This window comes from Pristiophorus japonicus, unplaced genomic scaffold, assembly GCF_044704955.1.
Source record: "Pristiophorus japonicus isolate sPriJap1 unplaced genomic scaffold, sPriJap1.hap1 HAP1_SCAFFOLD_1006, whole genome shotgun sequence".
Classification (NCBI taxonomy): Eukaryota; Metazoa; Chordata; class Chondrichthyes; family Pristiophoridae; genus Pristiophorus; species Pristiophorus japonicus.
In genome coordinates, this window is record NW_027250657.1 from 74,487 (window position 1) to 86,774 (window position 12,288).

The 12,288-nt window shown below is 54.7% G+C and overlaps 1 protein-coding gene across 1 annotated transcript in view; it reads right to left on the reverse strand.

Annotated features, from left to right (window-relative positions):
* Positions 1-12,288, reverse strand: part of LOC139241255 (AP-1 complex subunit gamma-1-like) — an 88,085-nt gene that overhangs the window by 30,148 nt on the left and 45,649 nt on the right. The window contains exon 10 of the mRNA XM_070869907.1: positions 5,947-6,001. Coding sequence (XP_070726008.1) covers positions 5,947-6,001 — 55 coding nt within the window. The remainder of the gene's footprint in view (positions 1-5,946; positions 6,002-12,288) is intronic.

Below are 12,288 nucleotides of genomic sequence, written 5' to 3' on the forward strand. Positions count from 1 at the left end.
CAGACTGATTCCTGGGATGGGGGGGATTGCCCTATGAGGAGAGATTGAGTAGACTAGGCCGATATTCTCTAGAGTTTAGAAGAATGAGAGGCGATCTCATTGAAACACACACAATTCTTACAGGGCTTGACAGGGTAGATGCAGGGAGGATGTTTCCCCCGGGGTTGGGGAGCCTAGAACCAGGGGGTCACACAGTCTCAGGATAAGGGCTCGGCCATTTAGGACGGAGAAAAAGAGGAATTTCTTCACTCAGAGAGGGGGTGGGTGAATCTTTGGAATTCTCTGCCCCAGAGGGCAATGGAGGCTCAGTCCTTGAGTATGTTCAAGGCTGAGGTCGATAGATTTTTGGATATTGAGGGGAATCGAGGGATCGGGCGGGAAAGTGGAGTTGAGGTAGAAGATCAGCCGTGATCTCATCGAATGGCGGAGCAGGCTCGAGGGGCCGAATGGCCGACTCCTGCTCCTATTTCTTAAATGGTACAATTTTAAAGGGGGTGCAGGAACAGAGAGACCTGGGGGTGTTGATGCACAAATGGCAGGGCAGGTTAACAAAGCGTCTGGGATCGGGGGGCTTCTATAAATAGAGACATCGAGCACAAAAGGCAGGAAGTTATGCTAAACCTGTATAAAACACTGGTTCAGCGAAGAGATTTGGATAGGTTAAGCGAATGGGCTAAGGTTTGGCAAATGGAATACAATGTCGGAAAATGTGAGGTCATCCACCTTGGGGAAAAAAAAACAGTAAAAGGGAATATTATTTGAATGGGGAGAAATTACAACATGCTGTGGTGCAGAGGGACCTGGGGGTCCTTGTGCATGAATCCCAAAAAGTTAGTTTGCAGGTGCAGCAGGTAATCAGGAAGGCGAATGCAATGTTGGCCTTCATTGCGAGAGGGATGGAGTACAAAAGCAGGGAGGTCCTGCTGCAACTGTACAGGGTATTGGTGAGGCCGCACCTGGAGTACTGCGTGCAGTTTTGGCCACCTTACTTAAGGAAGGATATACTAGCTTTGGAGGGGGTACAGAGATGATTCACTAGGCTGATTCCGGAGATGAGGGGGTTACCTTATGATGATAGGTTGAGTAGACTGGATTTTTACTCGTTGGAGTTCAGAAGGATGAGGGGTGATCTTATAGAAACATTTAAAATAATGAAAGGGATAGACAAGATAGAGGCAGAGAGGTTGTTTCCACTGGTCGGGGAGACTAGAACCAGGGGGCACAGCCTCAAAATACGGGGGAGCCAATTTAAAACCGCGTTGAGAAGGAATTTCTTCTCCCAGAGGATTGTGAATCTGTGGAATTCTCTGCCCAAGGAAGCAGTTGAGGCTAGCTCATTGAATGTATTCAAGTCACAGATAGATAGATTTTTAACCAATAAGGGAATTAAGGGTTACGGGGAGCGGGCGGGTAAGTGGAGCTGAGTCCACGGCCAGATCAGCCATGATCTTGTTGAATGGCGGAGCAGGCTCGAGGGGCTAGATGGCCTACTCCTGGTCCTAATTCTTATGTTCTTATGTTCCAGCTGGAGTACTGTGTGTAATTCTGGGCTTTAGGGAGGATGTGAACACTTTGGAGAGGGGGTGCACAGGGGATTGACTGGAATGGTATCTGCTGTGTATGGAGAAAGAGTCAGGCTGAACACTGTGAGCTCAAAGTAACAGCCAGCAGGGGGCTCATTCCCCGGAGTCCCAAGGAATCCCATAATCCCTTGGGAGCACAGGTATTTAAGGAGGCTTCACAGGTTGGAGAGGCACTCTGGAGACCTGCAATAAAAGACTAAGGTCAGACAAATACTGAAGAATTATGGAAGTGAAGTGGACATTGTTTTTTTAAAAAGCATTAAAAAAATCGACCTCCATGCATAAAATTCAAAGAGGCACGTTAAGAGCGGACTTGTATTGTATTATCAGACAGGAAGCAAAGAGTAGGAGTAAATGGGGACTTTTCAGAATGACAGGCAGTGACTAGTGGGGTACCGCAAGGTTCTGTGCTGGGGCCCCAGCTGTTTACACTGTACATTAATGATTTAGACGAGGGGATTAAATGTAGTATCTCCAAATTTGCAGATGACACTAAGTTGGGTGGCAGTGTGAGCTGCGAGGAGGATGCTATGAGGCTGCAGAGTGACTTGGATAGGTTAGGTGAGTGGGCAAATGCATGGCAGATGAAGTATAATGTGGATAAATGTGAGGTTATCCACTTTGGTGGTAAAAACAGAGAGACAGACTATTATCTGAATGGTGACAGATTAGGAAAAGGGGAGGTGCAACGAGACCTGGGTGTCATGGTACATCAGTCATTGAAGGTTGGCATGCAGGTACAGCAGGCGGTTAAGAAAGCAAATGGCATGTTGGCCTTCATAGCGAAGGGATTTGAGTACAGGGGCAGGGAGGTGTTGCTACAATTGTACAGGGCCTTGGTGAGGCCACACCTGGAGTATTGTGTACAGTTTTGGTCTCCTAACTTGAGGAAGGGCATTCTTGCTATTGAGGGAGTGCAGCGAAGGTTCACCAGACTGATTCCCGGGATGGTGGGACTGACCTATCAAGAAAGACTGGATCAACTGGGCTTGTATTCACTGGAGTTCAGAAGAATGAGAGGGGATCTCATAGAAACGTTTAAAATTCTGACGGGTTTAGACAGGAAGAATGTTCCTGATGTTGGGGAAGTCCAGAACCAGGGGTCACAATCTAAGGATAAGGGGTAGGCCATTTAGGACCGAGATGAGGAGAAACTTCTTCACCCAGAGAGTGGTGAACCTGTGGAATTCTCTACCGCAGAAAGTAGTTGAGGCCAATTCACTAAATATATTCAAAAGGGAGTTAGATGTAGTCCTTACTACTCGGGGGATCAAGGGGTATGGTGAGAAAGCAGGAATGGGGTACTGAAGTTTCATGTTCAGCCATGAACTCATTGAATGGCGGTGCAGGCTAGAAGGACTGAATGGCCTACTCCTGCACCTATTTTCTATGTTTCTATGTTTCTATCAGCAGCGGTCAAATGGTTTAAATGTAAAATCCATTCCAAAAAAAATGCTTTTTCAAAAAACAATGTCCACGTCACTTCCATAATTCTTCAGTATTTGTCTGACCGTAGTCTTTTATTGCAGGTCTCCAGAGTGCCTCTCCAACCTGTGAAGCCTCCTTAAATACCTGTGCTCCCAAGGGATTATGGGATCCCTTGGGACTCCGGGGAATGAGCCCTCTGGTGGCTGTACAGAGCAAATACAAGTCCACACGTATAACTGTGCCAGGGATGAGGGCCTTCAGTGACGTGGATGGACTGGGGAAGCTGGGGTTGGAGCAGAGAAGGCTACGAAGAGATTTGATCGAGGTGTTTAATGTCATGAAGGGGTTTAGAGCGAGTAAATAAGCAGGAACTGTTTCCAGAGGCGGAAGGGGTCGATAACAAGAGGGAAGCGATTTAAGGCCCTCAGAGGTGACTTGAGGAAAAGCCTTTTTACCCAGCGAGTGGCTGGGATCTGGAATGCACGGCCTGATAGGGTGCTGGATAAAGATCCAATCCTAGCCTTCAATAGGGAGTTGGATAAATACTCGGAGGAGAAGAACATTGCAGGGATATGGGGAAAGAGCGGGGGGGGGGGGGGCGGGGGACTGACTGAATTGATCTTTGGACGAGCCAACATGGGCTCGATGGGCCGAATGGCCAGCTTCTGCCCTGTGTTATTCGATCATTCTGTGATTCACTGTACCGTTAATTAGTTGGAATATGACCTCTGGGGACCCTGGGGTCAAATCCAGTCGCCAGACTGAGGGGGGGGGGTTAAAGGTCATCTCTGTCTCTCGAATGGGGGATCGGGTTGGTCAGTGGGTCGGCCTGTGACCTTTCACCCTCCAGGCTTGGGAGTTGAATCAAGTTTACTCAACAACCAAAGCAACTTGTATGTTATAACAGCGCCTTTAATGTTGGAAAATGTCCCCAGGTGCTTCACATGCGCGACTATCAAACGACATTTGACACCGAGCTGCTTAAGGAGATATGCACACAGCACTGCCCCCCAGTCATCAAGATCCACGGCCCGGCCCTGGACACCGTGGACCATTTCCCATACCTCGGGAGCCTCTTATCACCAAGGGTAGACATTGGCGACGAGATCCAACACCGCCTCCAGTGCGCCAGTGCAGCCTTCGGCCGGCTGAGGAAGAGAGTGTTCGAAGACCAGGCCCTCAAATCCACCACCAAGCTCACGGTCTACAGGGCTGTAGTGATACCCGCCCTCCTGTATGGCTCAGAGACACGGACCATGTACAGCAGACACCTCAAGTCGCTGGAGAAATACCACCAACACTGTCTCCGCAAGATCCTGCAAATCCCCCGGGAGGACAGACGCACCAACGTTAGCGTCCTCGACCAGGCCCAACATCCCCAGCATCGAAGCACTGACCACACACTCGACCAGCTCCGCTGGGCAGGGCCACATTGTCCGCATGGCCCCCAGACACGAGACTCCCAAAGCAAGCGCTCTACTCGGAACTCCTTCACGGCAAGCGAGCCCCAGGGTGGGCAGAGGAAACGTTACAAGGGACCACCCTCAAAGCCCACCCTGATAAAGTGCAACATCCCCACCGACACCTGGGAGTCCCTGGGCCCAAAGACCAGTCCGCCCCTAAGTGGAGGAAGTGCATCCGGGAGGGCGCTGAGCACCTCGAGTCTCGTCGCCGAGAGCGTGCAGAAAGCAAGCGCAGGCAGCGGAAGGAGCGTGCGGCAAACCAGTCCCACCCTCCCCTTCCCTCAACCACTGTCTGTCCCACCTGTGACAGGGACTGTGGCTCCCGTATTGGACTGTTCAGTCACCTGAGAACTCACTGTTAGAGTGGAGGCAAGTCTTCCTCGACTCCGAGGGACTGCCTGTGATGATAAAGAGATATTAGGACAGGTGACCAAAAGCTCGGTCAAAGAGGTCGGTTTTAAGGAGTGTTTTATAGGAGGAAAGAGAGGTAGAGAGGTAGAGAGGTTTAGGGAGGGAGTTCCAGAGCTTGGGGCCCAGGCAACAGAAGGCACGGCCACCGATGGTGGAGCGATTATAATCAGGGATGGTCAGGAGGGCAGAATTAGAGGAGTGCAGAGATCTCGGGGGGGGTTTACAGAGATAGAGAGGGGTGAAGGGGCTGGAGGAGGTTACAGAGATAGGGAGGGGTGTAGGGGGCTGGAGGAGGTTACAGAGATAGGGAGGGGTGTAGGGACTGGAGGAGGTTACAGAGATAGGGAGGGGTGTAGGGACTGGAGGAGGTTACAGAGATAGGGAGGGGTGTAGGGGCTGGAGGAGGTTACAGAGATAGGGAGGTGTGTAGGGGCTGGAGGGGGTTACAGAGATAGGGAGGAGTGTAGGGGCTGGAGGGGGTTACAGAGATAGGGAGGGGTGTAGGGGCTGGAGGGGGTTACAGAGATAGGAAGGGGTGTAGGGGCTGGAGGGGATTACAGAGATAGGGAGGGGTGTAGGGACTGGAGGAGGTTACCGAGATAGGGGAGGGGTGTAGGGGCTGGAGGGGGTTACAGAGATAGGGAGGGGTGTAGGGACTGGAGGAGGTTACAGAGATAGGGAGGGGTGTAGGGACTGGAGGGGGTTACAGAGATAGGGAGGGGTGTAGGGGCTGGAGGAGGTTACAGAGATAGGGAGGGGTGTAGGGACTGGAGGAGGTTACAGAGATAGGGAGGGGTGTAGGGGCTGGAGGGGGTTACAGAGATAGGGAGGGGTGTAGGGACTGGAGGAGGGTACAGAGATAGGGAGGGGTGTAGGGGCTGGAGGAGGTTACAGAGATAGGGAGGGGTGTAGGGGCTGGAGGGGGTTACAGAGATAGGGAGGGGCGAGGGCCATGGAGGGATGTGTAAACAAGGATGAGAATTTTACGAGCGAGGCGTTGCTTAACCGGGAGAACAATGTTGGTCAGCGTTGAAATGAGTGTAAAGTAGTCGGGTACTTACTGTGGTCAGAACTCTCATTATTGTGTCGATATGCCAACGTTTGGAAGGCGAGTACCTGAGAAGGGAGGAGAGAATATTTAAGGTGGGGGTTAGGTTCTGCCAGAGCGACAGCACTTCAGGGTAACTCCTTCACAACCTTCCCTCCGTCTCTCCCCTCCGTCATCCTTTCAACCTCTCTCTCCCTCGTTTTCATTCCCCCTCTCTCCAACTACATCACTTTAGCTCTCTCACTTTGGCCCGTCTCTGCTCTCTGTCTCCCTCTTCCCCTCCCTCCCTCTTCCCCACCCTTTTTCCCCTCCCTCTTTCCCTCTCTCTCTCCCTCCCTCTCTTTCCCTCTCCCTTTCCCTCCCTCTCTTTCCCTCCCTCTTTCCCTCTCCCTCTCCCTCTTTCCCTCCCTCTCTTTCCCTCTCCCTTTCCCTTTCCCTCTCTCTCTCTCCCTCCCTCTTTCCCTCTCCCTCTTTCTCTCTCCCTCTTTCCCTCTCCCTTTCCCTCCCTCTTTCCCTCTCCCTTTCCCTCCCTCTCTTACCCTCCCTCTTTCCCTCTCTCTCTCCCTCCCTCTTTCCCTCTCTCTCTCCCTCCCTCTTTCCCTCTCTCTCTCCCTCCCTCTTTCCCTCTCTCTCTCCCTCCCTCTTTCCCTCCCTCTCTTACCCTCCCTCTTTCCCTCTCTCTCTCCCTCCCTCTTTCCCTCTCTTTCTCCCTCTCCCTTTCCCTCCCTCTCTTACCCTCCTTCTTTCCCTCTCTCTCTCCCTCCCTCTTTCCCTCTCTCTCTCCCTCCCTCTTTCCCTCTCCCTCTTTCCCTCTCCCTCTTTCCCTCTCTCTCTCCCTCCCTCTTTCCCTCTCTCTCTCCCTCCCTCTTTCCCTCTCCCTCTCCCTCCCTCTATTTCCCTCTCCCTGTAATGTAACCTTTAAATCTCAAAGTCTGGTTTTAAATCCAAAGAAATCCTAAAAAGTTCCCGAGGGACGATAAAGCTGTGAAAAACAGGCTTTGCGATCTGTAATGTATGTCCCTGTGAGGATGCTCACAGGTTTGTACAGCTGTTGAATTCCTCATCGGCGCCAAAGCCCCGGAACCTCCCTCGGGAGCCGGCGCCTCACGACTCGAGCCTCCTCGAGGGGGGAAATCCCCTCCGTGCCTTTCGGTTCTGCGCGGAGGGAGGGGTTTCCTGTACGGGCTGCTCCTGCACACTCTCCACCTCGCCATCCTCGCCTGCCGTCCGGACACGCCCGTGGCGTACCATCTTGCCGTCCGGAGGAGGCGGGGGTCCCCGATGGGGGGGGTGCTCTCTACGCGGGAGTCCCTCCCTCTATTTATCTGGGACTTGGCCTGGAGGGTGGTGCACGGGACAGTCCCGTGCAATCGGTTTTTCAGTCGGTTCACGGGCTCCCGGGCCGCCTGCAATTTCTGCGGTCTGGAGGAGTCCGTGTTCCACGTGTGGGTTCGGTCTGTGAGGTTGCAGCCCCCTCTTCCAATATCTGACTGGGCCGCTCCTCAAATTCTGGCTGCACTTCAGTCCCACGCTCCTGATCTTCGGGCACCCTGTGCGGAGGGGAGCGGGCAGGTCCGAGGGCCTCCTCGTGGGGCCTGCTCCTGGGCACGGCCAAGGGGGGACCATCAGCCGGTCCAGGCCGAGGGGAGTCGTTCAGCCCCGACTGCCTGCCTCTCTCCCGCGGTTACATCCGAGCCAGGGTGTCCCTGGAGATGGAGCACGCGGTGTCCACCGGTACGCTCGCGGCCTTCCGCCAGAGGTGGGCGCCGGAGGGACTGGAGTGCATCATCACACCCCCGGCAACCACATTCTAAATTTGATTTGTTTAAGGTCCAAAGTTTAATTTGTTTAATGTGTCGGTTTTGGTGCCCCTTTAATAAGGGGACATTTGTATTGATGTTTCAACTTAAAATAGTTGTAGAGCTGTTGAGTTGAGAGTGGCTTAGTCACGTGATGTTCACAAGACTCAATAAAACCCCGGCCAGTTGGGTTCGGGGGAATCCACGATGGGGCAGGTGGTTGTGAGCCCGGTGGTTGAACCGGTAATGTGTCGTGTGATTGTTAAACTTTTTGCTAGTCAACCAACTAGCCCGTAAGATTACTTAAGCAGCGGGAGTAGCTTGCGGTGGCCCGGCCCGGAATTCGGCGCAGTCGCTGTAGCAAGACCGTCAGCACTGCTGGCTGGTGTGCATCGGTCACCCCACGTTAAAACAATCCACGCACCGGGAGTTCAGGATCTGGAATATCATTGAAACACCTGGGAACTCATCCGTTTTCAGCGTGGAAGTAAGGCAGCCTATGATGATTCTGATGATTCGTAATGTGTTGCCATGAATTCTTAAATACGTTACACAACCCAGCAGCTGAGTGCTGGCTAAAGGAATGTCAGCTGAGATCTGATACGAATGAAGGCCCAGACATGCTTGGGGTGATAAAGGAGGATAACACGGAGAGGTGGAATAAACAAGATGCCCTTGGAAGTGCCTGGTGTCAGTCAGACGATAAGCTATCTTGGAGAAATATAACAAGACATCGAGCAGAGAAGTTAGGGGAGAAGCTGAGCTCAGCGGGAAGGGAGTGGGCTGCCACCGATAATGGCAGAAATAATAGAAAAGCAAGTTATTATTTAAATGGAGAAAGATTGCAAAGTGCCGCAGTACAGAGGGACCTGGGGGTTACTTGTACATGAAACACAAAAGGATAGTCTGCAGGTACAGCAAGTGATCAGGAAGGGCCAATGGTATCTTGGCCTTTATTGCAAAGGGGATGGAGTATAAAAGCAGGGAAGTCTTGCTCCAGTTATACAGGGTATTGGTGAGGCCACACCTGGAGTACTGCGTGCAGTTTTGCTCTCCGTATTTACGAAAGGATATATTTCCTTTGGAGGCAGTTCAGAGAAGGTTCACTCGGTTGATTCCGGAGATGAGGGGGTTGACTTATGAGGAAAGGTTGAGTAGGTTGGGCCTCTACTCATTGGAGTTCAGAAGAATGAGAGGTGATCTTATCGAAACGTATCAGATTATGAGGGGGCTCGACAAGGTGGATGCAGAGAGGATGTTCCCACTGATGGGGGAGACTAGAACTAGGGGGCATGGTCTTAGAATAAGGGGCCGCCCATTTAAAACTGAGATGAGGAGGAATTTCTTCTCTCAGAGGGTTGTAAATCTGTGGAATTCTCTGCCCCAGAGAGCTGTGGAGGCTGGGTCATTGAATATATTTAAGGGGGAGATAGACAGATTTTTGAGCGATAAGGGAGTGAAGGTTATGGGGAGCGGGCGGGGAAGTGGAGCTGAGTCCATGATTGGATCAGCCATGATGGTATTAAATGGCGGAGCAGGCTCGAGGGGCCGAATGGCCGACTCCTGCTCCTAGTTCTGACGGTCTTATGATACCCTCTCCCCTGGTAATTGGACGATCGAATGGGTAAAGATGATTGACACCAGCCCATCAAAATAAATTATTAAAGCAGATGACCCGGCGGGAATACAGGCAGTTAGGAGTGGAGGCTTCCGGCTTGACGAAATGCTGTTTGACAAAGGTGCTGGAGTTCTTTGAGGATGTAACGAACAGGGTGGAAAAGGGGGAACCAGTGGATGTGGTGTATTTGGATTTCCAGAAGACATTTGACAAAGTGCCACATAAAAGGTAACTGCACAAGATAAAAGTTCACGGGGTTGGGGGTAATATATTAGCATGGATAGAGGATTGGTTAACTAACAGAGAACAGAGAGTCGGGATAAATGGGTCATTCTCGGGTTGGCAATCAGTGACTAGTGGGGTGCCGCAGGGATCAGTGCTGGGACCCCAACTATTTACAATCTATATTAACGACTTAGAAGAAGGGACTGAGTGTAACGTAGCCAAGTTTGCTGACGATACAAAGATGGGAGGAAAAGCAAGTTGTGAGGAGGACACAAAAAATATGCCAAGGGATATAGTCAGGCTCCTATTTCTTATGTTCTTGTGTTCCTCCTTGAGATGGGTCCATGTTGTCCGCGGTCCAACACCTTGTTCAGCTGTCAGCCTCTTGAGGTGGATCGGTGCTGGAGTACCTCTAGCAGCTGGAAGACCCCCCCGAGATCCCCCGCTCTGTTCCCCCCCCCCACCCCGAGACCCCCGCTCTGCCCCTCCCCCCCGAGACCCCCCGCTCTGCCCCTCCCCCCTAGACCCCCGCTCTGTCACCTCCCCCCCGAGACCCCCCGCTCTGTTTCCCCCCCCACCCCGAGACCCCCGCTCTGCCCCTCTCCCCCGAGACCCCCCGCTCTGTCACCTCCCACCCCGAGACCCCCGCTCTGCCCCTCCTCCCTAAGACCCCCGCTCTGCCCCTCCCCCCCGAGACCCCCGCTCTGCCCCTCGTGTGCCCGTCTGGTTGTTTCGATCCGCTCTGGGGCGGTACATCACACTGAACGGTCACGGGTTGTCTGTCTATCCCGATCCCCACCGAACGTACTACCCTGTGTCTGTCGCCCTTCAATAAAATCTCTCACAATCCGGACACACTCTGGGGATGTGTGTGTGCCTGTAATCCTAATCTTACACCCTCATTCTCTACTGCTCCTTCACACCCTCTCGCATTCTGTCCTGCCCTCTCATTCTCTCTCTTTCCCTCCCTCTCATTCTCTCTCTTTCCCTCCCTCTCATTCTCTCTCTTTCCCTCCCTCTCATTCTCTCTCTTTCCCTCCCTCTCATTCTCTCTCTTTCCCTCCCTATCATTTTCTCTCTTTCCCTCCCTCTCTTTCCTTCTCCCCTGTCCCCTCCATCTCTTTCCCCCCTCCTTTCTTCCCTCCCTCGCTTTCCCTCCCTACACGCGAGGGAACATGAGCCCAGTCTGTGCAACTTGTTCTCCTAATTTAACCCTTTGTGCCCCAGTATTGGTCAGGTGACATTGCGCTGGCCCCTCCCCCTCCCAGGGTCAGTACCCCTCCCCCCCTCCCAGGGCCAGCACCCCTCCCCTCCCAGGGTCAGTACCCCCTCCCCCTCCCAGCATCAGTACCCCCCCCCCCCTCCCAGGGCCAGCACCCCTCCCCTCCCAGGGTCAGTACCCCCTCCCCCTCCCAGCATCAGTACCCCTCCCCCTCGCCCTCCCAGGGTCAGTACCCCTCCCCCCCCTCCCAGGGCCAGTACCCCTCCCCCTCTCCTCCTCCCAGGGTCAGTACCCCTCCCCCTCGCCCTCCCAGCGTCAGTACCCCTCCCCCCACTCCCAGGGCCAGTACCCCCTCCCCCTCCCAGCATCGGTACCCCTCCCCCTCGCCCTCCCAGGGTCAGTACCCCTCCCCCCCCTCCCAGGGCCAGTACCCCTCCCCCTCTCCTCCTCCCAGGGTCAGTACCCCTCCCCCCACTCCCAGGGCCAGTACACCTCCCCCTCTCCCCCTCCCAGCGTCAGTACCCCCTCCCCCTCCCAGCGTCAGTACCCCCTCCCCCTCCCCTCCCAGTGTCAGTACCCCCTCCCCCTCTCCCCCTCCCAGTGTCAGTACCCCTCCCCCTCTCCCCCTCCCAGTGTCAGTACCCCCTCCCCCTCCCCTCCCAGTGTCAGTACCCCCTCCCCCTCTCCCCCTCCCAGTGTCAGTACCCCCTCCCCCTCTCCCCCTCCCAGTGTCAGTACCCCCTCCCCCTCTCCCCCCTCCCAGTGTCAGTACCCCCTCCCCCTCTCCCCCTCCCAGTGTCAGTACCCCCTCCCCCTGCCCCCTCCCAGTGTCAGTACCCCCTCCCCCTCCCTCTCCCCCTCCCAGTGTCAGTACCCCCTCCCCCTCCCTCTCCCCCTCCCAGTGTCAGTACCCCCTCCCCCTCTCCCCCTCCCAGTGTCAGTACCCCTCCCCCACTCCCCCCTCCCAGTGTCAGTACCCCCTCCCCCTCTCCCCCTCCCAGTGTCAGTACCCCCTCCCCCTCTCCCCCCTCTCCCAGTGTCAGTACCCCCTCCCCCTCTCCCCCTCTCCCAGTGTCAGTACCCCCTCCCCCTCTCCCCCTCCCAGTGTCAGTACCCCCTCCCCCTCTCCCCCTCCCAGTGTCAGTACCCCCTCCCCCTCCCCTCCCAGTGTCAGTACCCCCTCCCCCTCCCAGTGTCAGTACCCCCTCCCCCTCTCCCCTCCCAGTGTCAGTACCCCCTCCCCCTCTCCCCCCTCCCAGTGTCAGTACCCCCTCCCCCTCTCCCCATCCCAGTGTCAGTACCCCCTCCCCCTCCCCTCCCAGTGTCAGTACCCCCTCCCCCTCCCCTCCCAGTGTCAGTACCCCCTCCCCCTCCCCTCCCAGTGTCAGTACCCCCTCCCCCTCTCCCCCTCCCAGTGTCAGTACCCCCTCCCCCTCTCCCCCTCCCAGTGTCAGTACCCCCCTCCCCCTCTCCCCCCCCTCCCAGTGTCAG